At 40.1% G+C, this 21,639-nt stretch overlaps 1 protein-coding gene and 1 long non-coding RNA gene across 3 annotated transcripts; one reads left to right on the top strand and one right to left on the bottom strand.

The window, feature by feature from the left end:
* Nucleotides 1-386: 386 nt before the first annotated feature.
* Nucleotides 387-21,289, bottom strand: LOC18448160 (glucosamine inositolphosphorylceramide transferase 1). Of its 2 annotated transcripts, XM_088867577.1 has the most exons (5): nt 21,009-21,289; nt 20,787-20,909; nt 3,839-4,006; nt 2,474-2,702; nt 387-2,362 (listed from the first exon to the last, which is right to left on the bottom strand). In XM_088867577.1, exon 5 carries the CDS (start codon nt 2,354-2,356, stop codon nt 689-691), a length of 1,668 nt encoding a protein of 555 aa, XP_088723703.1. In that variant the 5' UTR covers nt 2,357-2,362; nt 2,474-2,702; nt 3,839-4,006; nt 20,787-20,909; nt 21,009-21,289; the 3' UTR covers nt 387-688. The 2 variants fall into 2 exon arrangements, with proteins under 2 accessions (XP_088723703.1, XP_020531678.2); XM_020676019.2 differs by lacking the exon at nt 2,474-2,702.
* On the top strand, nt 4,151-7,200 carry LOC148781994 (uncharacterized). The gene is made up of 2 exons (XR_016056062.1): nt 4,151-4,380; nt 4,921-7,200. It is a non-coding gene; the product is annotated as an uncharacterized LOC148781994 (long non-coding RNA).
* Nucleotides 21,290-21,639: the final 350 nt, after the last annotated feature.

The following is a 21,639-nucleotide window of genomic DNA, read 5'->3' as shown; positions in this document are numbered from 1 at the left end:
TTTCAGGGGTCGAAACCACTTACAAAATTGCTTAAGGGGTGGCTCAAAAGATCCTAACTAAGATACGAGGGTTTACATTTACAGTTTGATTTCACTCAAATGCTTCATCAAAAATATTTTTAATATACCCAAATTGCCTCTATTTACATTTGGGAACCCTAAATAAGGATATTTCTGAACTCTAAATAAGGATATTTCAATAACTTGACCTACCCTAACAAACAAGATTCATTTTTTTTTTATCAAGTGTTATTTGAAACATGACAAAATTTCAATTTATACAAAAGCAATAGCGTTAACCACCACGAGCTCCGAACGTTGAACCGTAATTTTGTCTACCAACCAATAAGCACGGAGAATTTACAATTCAAAAAAACAAAAAGGAATAAAAAAAAAAATCTGGTATTTTTTCTATTTCTTTTTTTTTTTTTCTGGTAGTTTACAACTCAACAAGCCTGTGTTCTAAGGAGCCTCTAAGAACTACTGCAAAGCACTTTCCAAGCAACATGCAAAACATTGACCAATAAAGCATACCCATCCTCACATTCACAGGACACCATCCATGGTCATTTTTGCCCAATTCTCTATTTAACACACAGAACATATATGAGACTCTTAAGCAAGCCAGTTGTCGGAGCAGCGCACCATGAAAGGGATATCTAAATTGCATTTCTTAGTGTAGCCCAACCTACACATCCCACCCATCTTTCCTGCTTCCAAACTCCCATTTCCTCGAAGGAAGATACCCATACATTTTAGAGAACTTGAGCAAGCAATTGGTCCTTATCCTATAGTGCATTTGAGTATCCCTACTTATGGCAACACCTGATATCTTTGATGTGTCTATGGCCCAAGCTGGATGAACATACTCTACAGTCCGGTGCATGCTAGAGTTTGCATAAAGGAAATTCATAAGCATATCCTCACAGTTGAAATACTGGTCAACAACTCCTCTCCCTTCTTTCGCATCCACACTCCAATATCTCTCAAATGCAAAACTAGCATCCAAAAATGCAGCACCAGTCAATATAATATTATATCCATTTCTTCGTCGTGCATATCGTTCGTCTCTATACTCCAAAGGAGACCCCTCAATGAACCGAGGATAGAATCCCACAATCCTCTCTGGGTGCTCACGCCAAACCCTAAAACCTCTCTCTACATCATCACACGTCATCATTATATCATCATCGAGCTCAAGCACTGCCCTTGTCTTAATAAGTGGGTCCACCTTGAAACGATTGTTCAAAGAGTTTTTGGGTTCGACACGTATACGAACAGGGACCGAAGAGTCGAACTCATTGGTTTCTGGAGGGGTGCCCTTGTTCCAAACCACGACTATCTCTCTCACTGATGAGCAACGAGAGTAGTGCTTTACATAGAGTTTCAGGTTCCACAGCCTAGCCTCATAAGTCATCGTGACAAGTGTGAACTGAGAATAGTCCCCTTTCAGTGGATATGCCTCTTCAGAGCCATTGCCTCCAAACAAATACCCAACAGATATGCATATCACTACCACAGCTAGAACTGAGAGACTGCACAGAATTGAGATACCAAAACATGACCTCGGCTTCATCCTGCCTCTGATGGAAGAGCTTGTTCTATTCAAGGATGTAAAGGCCCTTCGAAGCTTCGAACCAAATTGGGGGTGTGCCCAAAACCACAAAGGGTAGCTTTTCCTAACATAACATGTGCACCAGCTCAAGGGAGGAAAATTAACAGCACCAACCAAGAAACCCATGACCATAACAAGGGTAAACAAAATTAGAAGACCAGTGAAACCAAGAACAAGCCTTCTTGTGGAATCCCCAGAAGGAACCCGGTCCCCATCCATTACAGCTATGTAATCGCCAGACGGTAATTGCTGAACATCCAAGTGATGGTAGCGTAGGCCATTCCAAGCATTGCGTCCTTTCTTTGACTCTTCAATACCAAGAAGAACTTCAACTTCTTGAAATTTATCAGGGCTTAGTAATTCCACTTTAAAGAGGCGAACACGATGGCCATAGGTCTCCCCACAGTCCTGACCAGGACGATAAATGTACCCTTCATATATAAAAGGGCGTCCAGCATTACGGGCACCTAGGGTTCGATTTCCATTAAGTACAGGGTTGTGTTTATGCTGTTTCCAAGGGCCAAGAGGAGAGCTACTATACCATATTTCCAACTCCGCATTCTTCTGGGCACCAAACCGACTGAAATCTGAGCCGAAGAGCCAGTAATAACCTTCATATTGAATCATAGAAGCATCGATCAGCGGTTTCTTCAACAATACCCTCTCCAATTTCCATTGGAGAGGAAAATGAAGTGCTCGGTAGAGCCGAAGATCCCCTTTTTTATTGCCCTCAGGCATCATGTACACCTGCATCCAGTTCCGATGATTAATGGACCATAATAGGCATCATATTTTGTTATTGCTTATTGAAAGTTGATCTAGCATAGGTCATTGAACTCAAGGTTCATGTAGCTTTACATTTCATGGATGGTTTGAAGCCCCATGCAAGATTCCTCTGTAAACCACGCAAGAGGAAGTGGTGAGAGAAAAGGCCAGTAAGTAGCTCTCCAATATCCTGTAGGTGTTTCTCCAATGGCCAGTAGGTAGTTCTCTAATAGCCCTTCAGAAATACTTGAGATAAAATAATATGCCCGTCTAAAATATAAGATTTGGGGATGAGAAGTTGTGGACAAGAGAAGATGCTAACCTAGAAAATAGAAATACATGTTCAATAGTTAGAGAAGAATCATAGGAGGAGCAAATCACGTTGTGAGAAGACCAGTGGTACATATGAGATAGTAATACTTTCCCCAAATTTTTCTGTTACTTTTTTTTTTTTCACTTTATCTTTCAACCTAAGGTTATGATTTTCTTTTTTGCTATCTATTTCTAAGACTACTGCCCTTTACACCTTGCACCAAGAAGCCACACCTTTTTTGCTATCTATTTCTAAGACTACTGCCCTTTACACCTTGCACCAAGAAGCCACACCATAGCCCTTGATATATTTTTTAGACCATCAAAGAATCCATGGGTCCAGAATATGCCACTCACGTTTTATTATTTTGATAATTAGCTTTTAATTGAACTTCAATTAGTGTACATCAAGGTGCACAAAGTACAGAGACACACAAACGTGTACCAGGTGAAATAGAAAAAGGGAAAGGGAAAAAGTTGATACGAGGGACAAACAGGTTGAGAGATTAAGCTCAGAAAAGATAGAGAGAGAGAGAGAGAGAGAGAGAGAGAGTGAAAGCGACGAACATTGAGGGGGAAAAACAATGTCTAGTTGCTCTTTTAATAATCCATCTAATAGATTGGGTGACCAAAACGGGACATAGGCATTGATACCACCACGCATGCTTTGGGTCACACAGTGGGTGGATTGTTGAAAAACTGAGTGGCCAAATCTTCTCCCCAAAACTATTCCTAACACAGTTCTATTTTCTCCTCCTAATTTATTTCTGACACACTTGCGCTATGCATGATGTTGGATTATCTATCTGCTGGTGGCAGGCTCAATCGAATTAATTTCCTTCTAAGCATATCAAATGTTTGGCAACGAACCTATGAATTATTCGATAATTTCCTAGTCACCTACCATTTTACCCTGATTAAGGAGCCATAAATAAATGTATGTCCACATCATCCCAGATGAAATGTTTCTGTTAGTTTTCAAAGTCTACAAGTTGATGAAGCATCTACGACATTTCATGGTCCTGAGACATTTGGAAATCATGATAAGGATAAAATAGACACCAAGTAACCATTAACACTGCACACTTCACAACAGGTGCAAACCTCAAAAGAATCCAAAGTAGGTGCTCGAAATCTTTTTCTCACCTGGTCACGATAGCTGAAAACATATGGGTATGAAAGATGCCATTCCTCATCCAAAGAAACACCCAAATACTCCCACGTGGCACCATTATCAACACTTCTTGCGACTGCTATATCTCCTTGCATTGTAAGAGTATTCTTAGCCTCAAAAAATAAATACAGAGTGTATCCCTGTGAATCACCAATTATAAATTAAAACAAAAACGAATAAGGAAGATAGGGAATTCTATAGCAAAAAACAAAAACAAGAAGTTTCAACAATACAATGAGAACCTCAGACATGACATTCAGAAATATTTAGGGCTGTAGAAAAGCAACGAATTTGTGTAACCTTCCTTGAACGCTCAAAGTGGAAGGTCGGAGAAGAAAGCTCCATATATTCAAAGAATGTTCTAATGTTAATAAATTCCTGCAAAGTCCTTTTGGAAAGACTATCACTTCAATGCAAAATTATGAAATCTATCATAGAAGCAAATTGACAATCAATGCTGCATCAACCAGAAAAAGCAAGGAACATGCAAGATCGAGCATTGACCATCTGCATAGTGAGCATACTTTTTCTTTGAACTCCTCATTTTGTGGATGTCGAGTGGTCGAGTTCTGCCAATTTTTTGTGTTTCCATGGTGCTTCTTATTTTAGGTCTTTTTATACCTTACAAATGTATTGTTCATTTCATCTAGATGCATGTACTTAATTATCAACCAGGAGGAGACAAATTGTATGCATATAGAACCGTCTTGAGGAAGGATTACATTCTTTCAATGATTCATTCTTTCAACGATTCTTTCAACCACTTTTCCATGGTATCCGAATCAGAGAAATCAGAAACCTTAGTATTCTGTAATTTTTCTGTACTTTCCCCATCTCATAAGAGTGAAACCTGTCCAAATGTATGATAGGTGTGCGTAGTTTGGTTCAACAGTATTAAAGCTTTTATTCCACATTATTAGAAGTTTTCTAGAAGCCACCATAACTTTTCTAGGTTCATAATTGCAATTTCAGTCGTTCACTCTCAGAGAAGTGATTACTAAAGTTTCTTTTCTTTCTTTTTTTTTTTTTTTAATACTTACATGTGTACACTCAGAACTTCCACTTAAAAGTCAACAGCAACGTCCAAAAGTGACTTCGAAGGTGAAAGGCTATACTGCCAGGACTTTATTTTATATATGTTAACGAGTAGGAGTGGAACCCTTTTTTCCTTTAATATGTTAACTTTTCTATGGAGTAGGAGAAGGGATGACAGGTCACCAAAAAATAGGCTTCTTACATGCGGGGAGTTCTATACAAAAAATAGCCTTCCTCTGAGTGAGAGCTCTTTACAAAATGAAGAAAGGCTACCCACAGACAAGTAGCACTGTAAAAAAAACCACCAAGAGGATGAGTAGATTAATGGTAGGTCCAAAAGTGAGAGTCCCTTCTACAGTGCTACAAAAAGCGTATCTGGGAGAGAATTCAACGAAAGTCATTCTGTGTCCAAGGGCAGGTGGAGCAGCCTGAGGCCCAGGAAATAATATTCTTGGAGTCTTTCTTGACAATTAAAATTGGGCTCCACTGGGGGTTGAAGGTTTTGAGCCCCTCAAGAAGGGCTAGGGCCTCTACTGACTGCGAATCAATGTAGCCTATGTGTTTGGAGAATGAGGCAAAGGTCCGATCCTCATGATCTCAGATTGATCCACCAATGCCTGTGTATCCAGCATTGCCAAGAGAGCAACCGTTGAAATTCAATTTGGACAAGCCTGGTTCAGGTGGTCTCCACAAAGAAGCGCAGGGAATGTGATACTGCCTTGAGCATAGCAATGCTTGCCAATCCTGGACGAAGGCAGAATGGGGGAAGCCCTTGAAAAGTTTGTGATTGCCCACCTAAAAGATGACCAAGGATTTGATTTTGTCAAAAGGGCTGCCGGGTGGACCTTTCACCACATAAGATCTTACTGTTTCTCTCGGTCCAGATGACTCAGAGAGTTGCTGCTACGGACGCATTCCACAAGAGAATGCCAGATTTCAGCCAGGGGAAGGGTTGTAGGGAACTGAAGAGGAGAGGATCGACTTAGGGGTTACCCATTGCCAACTGAACAGTTGAAGGAGGGCACCCCAGAGGTCCAGAGCCTGGGGGCAGTGGATGAAGAGGTGGGCATTGCATTCTTCATCAACTGTACACATCATAAATCTGTTAGGTATGGGCAAGCCCCTTCTTTGAAGCTGAGCTACCATGAGGGCTTTCTGAAAGAGCTATCCAATTGAAAACTTGGATCTAAGGGGGTGCAATGGAGGACTAGGCCTAAGCAACGATGTAGGTAGGGGAGAGGGGAAAAGTGGGGATTGTAAAAGTCTGTGGTAGAAAGAGGAGACTGAGAAGACCCTCAAAGGAAAGGGGCAACAGATGACTTGGTCCATGCCAAGGGGGAAAAGGAAGGTGGTATGGAGAAGAGATGATAGGATAAGGAATTCCGTGACCTTAAAGTCAGAAAGAGGTCTCCTAATGGTGGGTTTCCATACTCTAGAGGGTCCCATGGTGACCAATTTGTCAACCACAGTGGCAAGGAGATTTTGTTTTACGAGAAAGAGGGAAGGGAAGAGGTCTTTAAGAGGGGCATGCCCAATCCAGAGGTCAAACTAGAAGACCTAACTCGATGACCCTCCCAGTGATGGAAGCGGTTGTTGGTTTTGAAGAGGCTGAAGGAGATGAGGATAGATTTCCAAGCCCCAAAAGACCTGCTGTTGGCCCTACAATCAGGTACCCATCTGGAGAAAACCAAGACAGTATTTTTGCCAAAGGGCCTGAATTCAAAATTAGTTGGCTTGGGTGGCCATACGCCACCACCATTTACCCAGTGCAGCTATATTGTGTTCCCTCAAGCCACAAAGAGAGGATGCGGCCCTTCCAGCCACCCAGGTAATTGGATGGCAGGGTATCTGCCTGACATTCCCTTCTATTCTCCTCAAATGCCATTGTCATCAGTTCTGGTTCCAAGGTCTACTACAAAATATCTTCAGTAACATACAAAATATCTCCAGTAATATTACCCAAGAGCCTAAATTATAGTGTAACCTTCTTTCCTTCCCACTGTGTTTTCAGGACCTAGATACGAGGAAGAGAATTGGCAGTGGTAATGAAGTTATTGGTTTCTATGTTCTAGACTCAGCAAAGTCCTTCAATCCAAGACCAGTCATAATAAAAATTGGATTTGGCAGAGCAATCTTCAACTTGGTCATTTTATCTATTTAGTGTTTGAAAGTTCTGTTTCACCAGTTGTGTTTATTTCAACTAGCGTGTCAGAGTTTCAATGTCAGGTCTTTGAGCTGTCCAAACATTCTAGAAACTCTTTTTTACCCAATAATAATAAAAGCACCACTCCTTTGGCTATTTTTCATTCTGATGTTTGGGTCACTCTCCTGTTACATCTATTTTTGTTTATCAATATTTTGTTTCCTTTATGCATGATTCTCTTGATGTGCTTAGATCTACCTTTGAAGACCAAATATGAAGTTCCTAATATCTTCAAGGCATTTTATAAGATGATTAACACTCAGTTTGATACTAAAACTAAGGCACTTGGAGTGTTGTTGTCCTTTTGGAAGAATATGGTATAGAACATCAAAATTCTTGCTCATACACTACACAATAAAATGGTCTGGCTAAAAGAAAGCTAGAGAGCACTTAGAGGTCAGTCATGCTCTTCTCGTGAGGATTAATATATCCACGAGATTCTGGTCCAAACCTATGCACACCACATCTTATCTTATCAATCGAATGTCATCTCATGTTCTAAATTTCTCCATCCTAATTGTCCACTGTTTAGTGCATAGTTACTAGAATCTCTCTGCCAAGGGTGCGATTCATGTTCAGACCACGATTCGGCAATTCTGACAAGGAATCTTCATGGAACCCCGTTCCCTAGAACCCAAGAATCTTGATTCCTTAAGTTAACAATCTCGTTTTAAACCTTTTGGGAATCTCAATCCCATTATTTAGGGAATCTCGGTACTAACTTTTTCGAATCTCAATTCCAAAATTTATTGAGTCTTGATTCCACATCTATTGATCCCGATTCCACATGTAATAAATCTCGTTTTGCATCCAAAATCTACAGCATCAAGTACCTCGATTTATAAGAGCAGGGAACTGTGATTCAATCAACATGAAATATTGTTTCGACCTCCATAGAATCTTGATGCTAACTATTTTAGAGTCTTGATTCCATGCAATCAAGTATTGTTGTTCATAGGTGCAGAAATCTATGATTCGTGTACTTGCAATCTCACCTCAAACATTGATGGATTCTAATTCAATTATTTGGAATCCCAATTGGAGGACATTGTTTCCTATAGTTTATAGGTGCTCCAAATAGTAATCTAATGAACGCAGTGCTAAAGTATTTTTAGTTCAACAACTTTCAAATTCAGATGTTTAGAGCTAAGAGATACTCGACATGTATAATTCTAATGCCTTTTGCAGGTAACAAAGGTAGGTATAATTAGAGCATTGAAGCATTAAAGTCAAGGGAACTTGGTCCTTTGAATATAAAAATACAAATCCTTCACATCTTCACCCTCATTATCACAAAGCACAAAGCCCTCAATATCTTTGGGGTTTGCACTCGTCTTTTCTTTTTTTTGGAGAAGCGATGTTTCCTTTGTCAAACCTCGCTTTGTTTTCGACAATTGATGCTTACGATATTAAAGCATCAAATTATTGACACCCAATCTCAAGTTACAAGATGCAATCATTTTTATGTCATATTTTTTGACAGCAAATAACCAATAAAAATCAAGTGGCCTACGTTCTTTATAGGCTGATTTCATTAATCATGTACTGTAATGATCCATTAGAGAGATTGTAAGTCGAGAAATTTAAAAATAATGTACACATATTGTGTGCCAAGTTAATCAAAGAATAGCCTTGAAACTCTTTGTTGCATAATTAATTTTGTATGGCATTATTGGACTACTATTTTGGTAGTAAGTTATAAACGGTTTGGTAATACTTCCTTGCCAAGTAGAACAAAGAATCAAAACTAACTATCCATGCGTCTGCTTGATGCTTCATTATAGGGGGGCACAAATCTCAATTGCCAATTGGGTCGAAACTCGAATTTGAACTGATATGAACCTTGTTTCCAATCTGGGTCAAATCTCGATTTCAAACTAGCATGAATCTCGATCCAAAATGCCTAAGAATCTTGATTTCAAATACCTCAGAATCTTTCTTCCATATTGATCGATTCTAAATAGATCAGAAACTCGATTCCATAGAGCTAGGAATCTCAATTTCATCTATGGAAGGATCTAAATTCCATTTTGGTTGAATCTCGATTCCTCTACAATAGAAATCTCGTTTCCCACAATTCCACTTATACGGATGTAGATTCTGAAAGTAGGAATCTTCTAGCCGGCCGAGATTCCACGATTCTGAATCCTAAAACAATTCGGATTCGGAATCATTTCCAATAGTTATGGTTTAGTGTTCACCCTAAAGTCTTTGTTTGTGTTTGCATTGTTCATGTTCTTGATCAGTGTTGTATAAAGTTGGATAATAAATCTGTGAAATGGATCTTTCTTGATTTTCTGTCTCCTCCAGTGTTCAAAAAGTGCTAGGCAAAGCCTAGGTTGCCGGGGCGGTCCAGGCCGCCCAACACCTATGCGAGTGCCCAAAACCTGAGCGGCCAGTTTCTACGGACTCAAAATCCTCTAAAAAACTCTCTAATAGATTTATAAAACATCCAAAATGAAATCTAATATCAATGGGTGATGCTTAGATCAATTTCTCATAACTTTGAGAAATCCTTCGATCCTATGGAAATCACCAAAAACTATTTTTTTTGGGTTTTTCCCTCTCTAAAATAGGCTCTAAAGGGTTTGAGGTTTCAAATAAACATAAACCCATAATTTTGCCCCTTTAGTATTAAAAAAATGACTAAAAAGTGCCCTCAACAAGTAGCATTGCTGCCCAAGGCTGGGCGCCTGCCTAGGCGAGTTCCCAGGCACCTAGGCAAACGCCTAGGGATATCCACCTACTTTGGCTGCCTAGGCCTGGGCAATGCGCCCATGCCTTCTGGACCACCCAGGCATTGGGCGGTTCGCTTTTTAAACCACTGGTCTTCTCAAATCGGTTGCAAATGTTATGATTCAGTGTTTGGAATGAAATTTGCCTCGAAGTACGTAAACTTTTCGCGCCGACTCCTTTTTTTGTTCCAACTCTCTTCAAGGGTAGCATAATGTGGAAGAGAGGTCTCACGTTCCTCTTCCTATCGCTATTTGTCTTGATCTAGAGCTCAGGAGGATAGTGGAGGCAATCTCATGATGGTAAAGAGAAAGACTTGGGGCCAATTTGAATGTCCAATAATAAACCCTTCAAACTAAAAAAAATATAAGTTTTTTTATCCTCAATTGAGAAATACTCTCATCTTATTTTATTGTGTTGGTCGATTGTTTTGATGTCAGTGAAAATAATAGAATTTGCTAGATATGTTTGTATGGATACTTTACAGTGGAATATCATCAAACGCATAGCATACACAGAATCAACACCCATTTCAAACACATGTAAAGAAAAAGCAATCATTGTGTAATCCATACTCTTATTTAATCAAGACTACATTTCAAGAAAAAGAATTACAGTTTAAAGAGAAAGAGCGAGTGAATAAGACTAAAGTAACACCCCAAGTCAAAAAATTCTCCCTCAAAATTGCCTTTATGATCCCTTTGCTCTCAAACTCTTCAGTTTCTTTCTCCCCAAGTCTCCCACTCTCTCTCTCTCTCTTTAATTCTCTCTCCCTCTTTCCCTCTCTACAAGTCTCTGTATAAAAACCAATGCCAAAATTCATCTTTTCAGAGCCCCAAGGGCACAAAAGTCAGTGAGAGAAAACCTGTTACGCAAAAGTTGGAGAGAAAGAAACCCATTGCACAAAGTTAGTGAGAGAAACCCAATCACCTATACGTAAGAGACACCAATTGCCCAAGAATTAGAGAGAGCGGGATCCCATTGTACAGAAGTTTGAGAGAGAGTGAGAGAGAACCCAAAAGTTAGCGAGAGAATGAGAGAGGGCAGACAACATGGGTTTGTAAGGAACCACTATGGCAACTATCTGAAATCCGGTATTATAGATGCCTGACCGGTCCGAAAGGTGCCAAGAAAGCCCATAAACCAGTTAAGATTTACCAGAAAGTGTGGTAGACCGAGGTGCCCATGGTGCAATGATCTCTCTATTACAAAGTCAAATGAGAACATCAAGGGCGTCCACAAGCTCAAGGATGTAGATTCAAGGGTGGATCATCTGATGTGGAGGGTGGAGGGTGGAGGGTGGTGGGTGGCAGGCAGTGGACGACGATCAGGTGTGTCCCGAGTTGTTTGGATGGATTTTGTGTTGGAAGGCAAGGGCAGGAGCAGGTGGGCCCAATGTTACAAGTACAAATTCATTTAAGCCCAAAATATTTGAGTGGGACTCAAATTTTTTGGCTTGCGGTTTTAAGGGTAAAGTAAGTTTTTTGGATGAGATAGAAAATTTTCTAAGGTTACCCAAATAATTCCCACCTCCTATCCCAATCTTTTTTTCTTGAAATCCAAAAAAAAATTCAAATTTTGGCACACATCCAAACTGGCACTTATAAGTCCATTCGCCAGAAACAAAAAGGAGTCGAGACGACCAAAGCTGACAGGCCACCAAGCCAATTGCTCGCTTCTAATCTAGGTAAATACGTCCAGATCTCAATGTGATTATTATGACCTGCCCATTGCTGCACAAAAAGGTAAACAAAGTTGCACTGCACACCTAATTAGTGATTTTGTTTCTTATGAGTAATTGTCCTCTCTCTATCATGCTTCTATGTCTAGTTTTCTATTTGTATTCCATCCAATGTTGACGAAGCTTTAGCTCATCCGAAGTGGAAAGAGGCTATGTGCGAGGAGATGAGGGCATTAATCGAGAATGGTACTTGAGAACTTGTATGCCCTCCTAAAAATAAGAAGTTGGTTGGTTTTAAATGGGTTTCGACTGTAAAGCATAAGTTGATGGTATATTTGATTGATACAAGGCATAATTAGTTACCAAGGGGGTTAACTCAAAATTATAGAATAGACTATTACCAATGTTCCAGAAAATGCCGGGCAGTGCCTAGGCGGTTAGGGGGGTTTTGGCAGCCCAACGCCTAATTGGCCGCCAGGGCAGGCCGCCCAATTTTCTGGGCAGCTCAAGTGGAAGAATAGGGGTAGGAGGTGTCTGATCCAACTGTTTTAGGTCGAAATTATGTGTAAAAAATGCATTCTTAATGTGACGCATAACACAGTCCATCCATAGTCCATACACTCCATACCATCAGTCCATACGCCATACACAACAAAAAATTCATATTGAGGTCCAAGCAATGTTCAAAAAGGCGTAGGCGCCTAAGCGTTTTGGGGGCCTGGCCGCCTAGGTGGCGAGGCGCAACTTGCCCTCCCTTTGGTCACCTCTTTCTCTCTCTGTAATGATTCTTCATAATCATATTCAACTGAAATGACCATAACGATTATGCCCATCACTTTTATTATTGTCCTTTAAATATTTGAGAGGTAGATTTGATATGGGTGTTAGTTCATTTTGATCAGTCTCGTTTTCTTTTTCAATGTCATTTCTGCGAACGTGATGAGTTTATCTGTCATTTCTATATTGAATACCCTCATGCTCTTGACTTTTCCACAAAATAATTAAGGACACCCCAAAAGTAAGAGAGAGAAAGAGAGAACAACTTAACTTATTCTTTTGTAAGGACAACGAGAGAGAAAAACCAACTTTAAGTGACTCATTTTTTTGGACAGCATGAGAGAGAGACATGTCATTGCGGGTTTGTATCATGTCAACAGTTTTTGTCTTTTTAAAGGGGGCCGCAGGCACATGAGATGGACATATGTCTTTCACTCAAAAGTTAGAGAGATTGAGAGAGAGAGATGTGATTGTACATGTGGCTTTGGGTCACTCATGAGATGGTTACACGTCTTCTCTCAAAAGTTAGAGAGAAATAGATATACATGTTTGAACGTAACCTTGGTCACTTCTTCCAAGGCGCAGGCTAAGCGCCCGCTTGGAGCGACCGCATAGGTAGGCACCTAGGAGCAACACACCAAGGGAGGCCTCTTATGCCCCGTCTAGGCAGCTTTGGCAAAGCCGCCTAGACGGACAATGGTCCATATATTTAAGATTTGGACAACTAGTTCATAACACATTAAGAAAAATAGGAAAATATAATCCAACATTCAAATTTCATACTAAACATAACACAGTCCATAATTTACACACTCTGTACTCCATGGTACATACAAAAGAGCCGGAAAATAAAAAGAAAAGAAAAATAGACTTGAGGACTCAAAAAGGTAAAAACCAGGTAAAAAAGGGGTTTAGGTAATACTAAAACTTAACCCCCCCCCCTCCAAGCTCTTGTCCCCATCATCATCATCATCATTGTCAAAGCCTTTTCCCAACTAATTGCGGTCGGCTACATGAATTCTGGTCCGCCATTCTGCACTTTTAAGGGTCATACCCTCAGTGAGGCATAAGTCCCCATATCTTTTCTCACTCTTCCAACCATGTCCTTTTGGGCCTATTCCTTTTCTTTTTTGAGCCTTTCACTTGAACTGACTCGCACCTCCTAACAGGTGTTGTATTGGGTTTGCACCACCTATGGTCAAGCCACCTAAGTCTACTCTCTCTCATCTTATCACCTATTGGTGTAACACTTAAATTTCTCAAATGTATTCATTTCATCCCTTCTTGTCTTGCCACTCATCCATCTCAGCATCCTCATCTCCGCTACACTCATTATAAGGGAATATTGTTTCTTGACCACCCAACTTTCCACCCCATAGAGCAAAGCTGGTCTCATAGTTGTCCTATAAAACTTGCCCTTCAGCTTCATTGATATATAGTGATCACATAAAATTCCGTTTGTACATCTCTACTTCGCCCACCTAATAAGGGATCTTCCATAAGGGCTCTTCCATTAATAGGAAAAAGGACTAAAATGTTGCTCCACCAGGAGCATTTTTTCCCCAGGGTAGCACAATCCCTAAGCACCTGCCCAAGGCAAGGTGCTGGGTGCCTACCTAGGGCTAGTGTTAGAAACCCACCTAGAACCTAGGTGAGCTAGGGAGCGTGGGAGCATCACCTAGGCCAAGGCGACCCGCCCAAGGACCCAACGTCCAAAAGGGCTACTACCTAGGTCTAGGCAATGCGCCCAGGCCTACCTAGGCACTAGGCGAACCACTTTTTGAAACTATGCCTATTAACGAAATCATGTGCCTAAGATGAACTCTATTCATGCCCTTTAGTCTCTAGCAACTAACTTGGAGTGGTCGTTTTCGCCAACTGGATATCAACAATGATTCCTTCATGGGGAACTACATTAAGAAGGGTACATGGTTACCTCCACTTGGATTTATGGCTCCCAAATATAAGGGAAAAGTTAGAAAGTTAAGGAGGCCATCCATAGACTAAAGCAATCTCCCCAAGCTTAGTTTGAGAGGTTTGGTGGTGTTATTCAAAAAATTGGGTATACTTGATGCAGACCATACCTTGTTTGTCAGTTAAACATACCAAGGTCACTACCACTGTTCTAATTGTATATGTGGACAAGGGTAAAAAAAGCAGAATTAGCCGCCTAGGCTGGCATACAGATACCTAGGTGACCCTATAGTGGTTTCTTTTTTATTCCCTATTTTTGGCCAGGGGGGGAGGGAACACAAAGAGAGAGAAAGAAGCCATATATAAAAGAAAAGAGAGAATCATAAAATGCAATGGAGGGACAGAGAGTGTGCAACAATTGTGAAGAGAGGGAACACAATAAATGCAATAAAGAGAAGTGTGTATAGGGGAGAGGGCAGAGAAGTATGTGGGGGCAAAGAGGACACATATTAGAGAGAGTCTCATAAGTGTGATGGAGAAAGAAAGTGTCATAGATGCGATGTGGGGGAGCTAGAGGGAGATGCAATTAAAACAAATGTGGAAAGAGAGAAGCATGTGTGTGTGGGAGAGAGTGACAAAGAGAGGGATAGAGAGAGTACCATAAATGTGGAAAGAGAGAGAGTGCCACAAGAGAGTGCAATGAAGAGTGCATTAAATGCAATGGAGAGACAGTGCAATAAAAGCCATGGCTTTCTCTTTGTCATTGTTTTTCTTTCTTCTTTTTTTTTCTTTTTCCTTGCTTTTTAAGTCACATCTAGCTACATGCCTGCCTAAGGCCCCACCTAGGGCTCCTTCGCTGCCTAGGCAGCCAGGAAGCAGCATTTTTTATGACTGTATGTGGATGATATTGTTGCAAAAAGTAATTGCCCTAGGGGAATTCCACAACTCAAGAGCTTTCTGGAATTTGACATTAAAGAACTAGGTCCATTGGAATATTTTCTTGAAATAGGAGAGTCAGATCTAAGAGGGGAATCTTTGTCTCCCAAAGGAAGTATGTACTGGACATCCTTAAGGAAACAAGAAAGATTGGGTCCAAACTAGCTGACACTCCAAAGCAACAAAACCATAAACCAAAGGGGTGAAGCTCTCAATGATGTGGAGGTAGATTGACATATTTTCATCTACATGTCTAGAAGTTGGATATGCTGTGAACATGGTTAATCTGCTCATGCATGCTCCACGAACCACTCATCTTGAAGCAGCTTATAGAGTTCTTAGATATGATAGAGGACTGTTGTTTGATAATCATGGCACTTGCTAGTTAAAGCTTATAAGATGCAGAGTTGGCTGGTTTTATCATGGACCGAAGAGCTACATCCGGCTACTCTACTCTACTCAACCTTATGAGTTGGAGTAGTAAAAAAAAAGTCAGTTGTATTCAAGTGTAAAACCAGCATACTGATCCATCCCCCAGGTTGCATGTGAATTTCTTTGGCTAAAAAACCTATTAGGAAAGCTTGGTTTTCCTTTGAATGGGGCCCATTTCATTCGAGAAAGAGTTGCTGACAGAGAAATTTTTACCTTCCATATGTCAAAACAGTGGACCAACTAGCAGACATTCTTACCAAGGTCATTAGAAAACCTCGACTTCAAAAGATCTTAAGCAAGCTGGGAATGATTGATATCTATGCCCTTTATTCTACTGTATTCAAATCCTAGAGGATTTATTTGTTTTTTCCTTACTTAAAGGCATTATTGTACAATAATAGAATTTAGTAATATATATTATGGAAGAGAGGAAAGTATTGTGGTACATATTTACAAGAACAACGGAGACATACAGAATTGTGCAAACTATCGAGGGATCAAGCTTATGAGCCATACTATGACGCTCTGGGAGAGAATCATTGAGCAACGACTAAGGCATGAAACAAGTGTCTATGAAAACCAATTTGGATTTATGCCAGGAAGGTCAACAACTGAGGCGATTTTCCTACTTAGGCAACTGATTGAGAAGTTTAGGGCGAAGGGAAAAGACCTCCACACTAGAGAAAGCTTATGATAGAGTACCTCGAGATTTGATTTGGCGGGTGTTGGAAAAAAAAAGCGTCTCTAGGCACTACATCGAGTTGGTGAGAGATATGTACAATAGAGCAGTAACTAGTGTACGAACAACTTGTGGAGAGACGAGTGAGTTTTCAGTGACAATAGGTCTACATCAAGGGTCAGCATTGAGCCTGTACCTCTTTGTCTTAGTTATGGACAACTTAACTAAGCATCTACAAGATGAGGTACCGTGGTGCATGTTGTTCGCAGATGACAGTTTTGATTAATGAAACCCGAAACGGCGTCAGCACAAAGTTAGAACTTTGGAGGGATGCTCTAGAATTCAAAGGTTTTATGGAGTGCAAATTTAATAATAATAGGAGTAGAGATATGGAAGTAGTAAAGATTGAAGGCCAGGAAGTACAAAAAAGACCGCATTTTCGAAATCTTGAGTCGATAATTCAGGAAAATAGAGAGATCAAAGATGTCACACACAAAATGAGCTAGGTGCGCGAAGTGGAGATGTGCAACTGGAATTTTATGTGATCGCCACATACCAAAGAGGCTGAAGGGAAAATTCTATAAGACAGCGGTAAGACCAGCTTTGCTTATAGGGCGGAATGTCAGGCGAACAAAAAACAATATACCCACAGAATGAATGTAGCGGAGATGAGGATGTTGAGATGAATGAGTAGCAAGACAAGAAGGGATAGAATTTGAAATGAATCTATTCGAGAGAATTTAGGCATGGCACCAATAGGCAAGATAATGAGAGACAGTAAACTTAGGTGGGGTGGCCATATGTGGCGTTGGCTAAGTACAGCACCTGTTAGGAGGTGCGAGTTAGTTCAAGTGGAAGAACTGAAAAGGGCAAGGGGTAGGCCAAAAAGAACGTGGTTTGAAATAGTCTAAAAAGATATAGGGATTTATGGCCTCACTAAGGACATGCCCTTTAATAAAGAAAAATGGAAAACCAGGATTAATGTAGCAGAACCCAATTAAATGGGAAAAGGCTAAAATGATGATGATATTATCGAAGAGAGGGGCATGTGGATCAGATGAACCCAACGTGACAACCTCTCTCCCGTCCTTCTCTCAATGTGACTCTCCCTCTCCTTCTAAACCTCCTACTTTTTCTACTTAGATTTTTTTGCCGTCATTCTCTCTCCTCTCTCCCATATGTTGTTGTTGTATGTTTTAACTACCTTACAAAAGTATCCTTAATACAATGGCACAATTCGGTCACTTCAAAGGACCCATACCAATCGCAATAAGAATAGCCTTCTAAGTGGGGTGCCACTGCACACAAGAACAGCAATATCATTGAAGGCAACATTGCAAACATGCCCAGTTGACACTCTAGTACTTCTATATCACAAATATCAAAGTACCACGACATCACCTATCAAGCCATGCAGAACCTCTTCCACAACACTAACACTAAAGAACATAAAAGTGTCTCCTATGAAGCGTCCCAACACGAAACAAAGAATTCTTTTTAAGTGAGAAGAGATGCTTCAATGGAACTAGTCTTTCTTAACAAACATAAGAATAATGACAGAACTAACATTCCTCCGATGTAGCTAACTCTCCATGTGGATTTCTAATGGAGGCAACATTACACCACTTCCATGAATGCTTGCATCATTACAGAACCTTTCAACACAAGTCACAAGACCAGCACCCATAGCACCCGATATGCAAGGGAGATCGCCTGGTATAACAACAATCCTCTACTTGTGTGTCAATGGTTAAGAGAAAATACCATGAATAGGATATCAAATTTACCACTTGGCGACCAAAAAAACAAAACAGATCACATTTATCCACTTGTATAAAGATGTGAATATTATAGTGGAATCACATGTTCAACACAAAGAATGCTTCTAGCTTCAAAGGCTAAGTTTCTTCAACTAGTTCAAGCAAATGGAATCTCTCAAGTTCAAAGATTCTAGCCCATGGAACCCACAGAAATAATAAGCAGCTCTTATTTTTATAGGTTATCAGCTATCTACTAGACTGCAGACTCTCCCAACTTCTGATGCTACCATGTAAGGAATTATTAGGACTGAATCAAGAGGTTTCCACTTTCTTTTGGACGAAATAAACACCCTGAATTGGGTCTCCCAAACAGATTACTAGAACAGAATGCACTGAGGACCCAAATAAAATCATCAATGCTCGTTCCACAAAGAGGATTCTACAATGAAATAAAGTTATCTTTGATACTTCTACTTGTGTTCTTTAACTTTTTTTTCTTTCCTTCATTGGCAATGGAGACCATTTGTTTTGGGTAACTCCAATGGAGACCATTAGGAGGTGCAATTTAATTTATCACCCACACACCTCTCTAATGCATGTAAAATAAGAAATTGTCGAAGCCATTGTACCCATCCCATAATGTGTGAACAGGGTATGCTCCCCAAAAAAAGCTTCCTTGAGAACCCCCATTATACCCTGTCCCATGATAGTCCTTAATTTCACATCCTCCCAAGGACATAGACAGGAATTACACGATTGTGTTCCATATAAAAGCTTTCTCAAAAAACCCCTCTATAAACCCAATACATCCCGTCTAGCAAGAGCAAGTCAACCTGCCATACCCTTATGATTGAACATATCTAATCCCATACTAAACAACCCCATTATTCAAACAATATACACCCTAATGTGTTTCCCTTGACAAAACACAAGCATGCTTTGCATTCAGAGAATTGGCATTGATAACAACATCCCCATGCTGACAGAAATATCCCACAATATTTAACAATCAAAAAACTATCCCACATTGTTTTTCCAGATAGGAAGATCCTATTTATGGGAAGGAATGGAAACCAAAGTCCAGTCACCACTTCCTGATAGTGATGCTTCACCCACACCACCTCCGCTGTTCCCTCTGTCACAGTCGACCATCCTCTTGAAGCTCTATCCAATAGAGATCTCATGACAGCCCTTTCTTCCTCACAATTGCATCCTGAAACTCTAGCCCATAGAGATCTCATGACAGCCCTTTCTTCTTCACCATTGCATCCAGCATACCAAAGTCATCCCAAGTTTCATTCCGGACCTGTTTTTGCAATTTGCATTCCCACTTGTTTATTCACAACTTAGGGCACAAAATAAGATTACCCCCAAAGGATTAGAAATGTCAAGAAAGGCCCATTTCTCCTTGATCCTAGTCTCTTATTCTCCGATGCTTTTTTGCAAGATATGCAAGACACCAAGATAAATAATCAATACAAGAGGAACCCTGCAGTCCAAAGTAGAATTCTCCCAATCCAGAGGCTAAAGCGCCACTTCTAACAACCCAACGTTTAGGCCCATGACCCCCAGATGCACCCCATGGCTTTAGAAACACAAGACCATCCAACTGATCCCTACATTTACCAATTATTAATTTAAAAATTAGCCCGCATCCTTCAGCTTTTCACCCATGCATTTTCCAGTGGAACTTAAATCTTGTAATTCCTGTCCTTAGTTCCCAAAAGCCTTCTTCAGTCCTAGAATCATGAATCTCCATAAATCAAGTTTCAAAAAGGTATATCAAGTGATGTTCATGGTCTTAATCTGGCTAGATATTTAGTTCTCATTTTTGGATTTGGATTTAATTACCATGTTTATGCACATTTGCTGGACTCTTCATAAATGACTAGGATATAGGGGTTCAATGATGCAACTGCAGGATATCTTAAAGTTATGAGCACTTCCAGATGAAATATGTGTAACCCTCACTAATTTCTGCACAACCCTCACTCTATTGAAGAGGACAGACTAAAATCCAAAAGATGGCATCATTTCAAAACTTAAAAGATAAATCACACTACATAATATATACAATTTTCTTAAAACTAATTATTTATAACAACAAACAATTTTAGTAGTAATACATTTTTACTAATCATAATACATCTCTGTTGTATATATTAAGGAAACAGTTGCAACCTTACACAAACCGCACCCATATACAAGGTGAAAATAAATTATACCTATCTGTTTCACATTTAATTTTTATTTACCATCATGTCATCATATTGGCAATTTGAGGACTGCATGTCAAATAAAGAGCAATGAGCAAACAAAATCACTAGTGTGTGTAATAGGACCATATTTCAGAGTACAGGACAGAGGTGTCGGATACAACAGATTCAAACTAGTTGAGATGCAACGAAGGGGAAGCCAAACTAACACCCAACGAGAGGAGTACATAAGCACAGAGCGAGCCATAATCGGGAACGAAAGACCAAAAGGCCATACAGAACAGATCCCAGAAAAGCCAAGCTAAGAACTGCGATAGATTCAGAATCTCTCATGCAGTAAATAAAATGCGTTAAACCAATCCTAATCAAAACTGATAATGCAAAGTGTGAAGAAGCCGTTGACAGCATCTAAGGAGAACCAAACATGCAAGAATGAAAAAACAAAAAGAGGATGAAGAAAAAGAGACAAGATTCAAAATATACAAAGTGCAAAAAAAATCGCATATACGTACAAAGCAACCCAGGGAAAGAAAACGAATAACTGAGAAAGAAACCTGAATAAAAAGAAAAGGATCCGCAACAAAGTTGACAGGAAAGCCAGCATCAGAGGGCAAGGCACAGGTAACAACAGGGTTCGCAACAGGCCATGCCGAGCTTCCATCCTTCTGAACATTACTCTGCTCAAGTTTCGAACAGAAACATGCTAAGAAACCAAGAAAATTCACAAGTGGGGGAGACAAACACAATCAAATGGAGAAATGGATTAGTGTTAATACCAATTCAATTGGTTGGAGAGAGAAAGGAGTCTTTCCATAAAAAATACCAATCGACCACAAGCCTTCGTCGTCCATGCGACAACCCGAGGAACTCGAAGAAAGCCTCTCAAAGGGAGGCAGGGTTAACCAGGCAAACAGAGACCCCAGTGCTACACAGACAAATAAAGATGAAAGAAAAAACAAAAACGCAAAGGAAACAAAGAAAGGGCGATCCCCTCTCCATCTGCACCAGCATTTGAATCCCATTTTGAAGCACCCAACAAAACCCAAGTTCGAAGATCTCATGCCTCAACTCGCCTGCAACTAATAAGAGGTTTGTTTCTCTCACTACATCAGAGAACCCAAATACCTGAATTCAATGAAAAAACCTTGAAGCTTAGAGAGGGAAAGATGCACCCCACTTTCTGCTGACTCAAATCCATAGAAGTCCTGGCTATGGCAGAGAGACTAGGAAAAAAAAGGAGAAATAAAATGTAGCACTGAACAAAAAAAAAAAAAGTAGAGGTTGACGGACCCGCGGCAATGGCATTCAAAAGCCAGCCGAGTAAGATCGTTCGTGCCTTGTGAAATAATCAATTAAATTTAAGAATTTTTTGCATAAAGTGGTCCTAAATAATATGCACTGTTGGAT

This window comes from Amborella trichopoda, chromosome 5 (genome assembly GCF_054954075.1).
Source record: "Amborella trichopoda isolate Santa Cruz 75 chromosome 5, AtrichopodaSantaCruz75HAP2 v2.0, whole genome shotgun sequence".
NCBI classification, from domain to species: Eukaryota; Viridiplantae; Streptophyta; class Magnoliopsida; order Amborellales; family Amborellaceae; genus Amborella; species Amborella trichopoda.
This window is presented reverse-complemented; position numbering and strand designations above follow the sequence as displayed.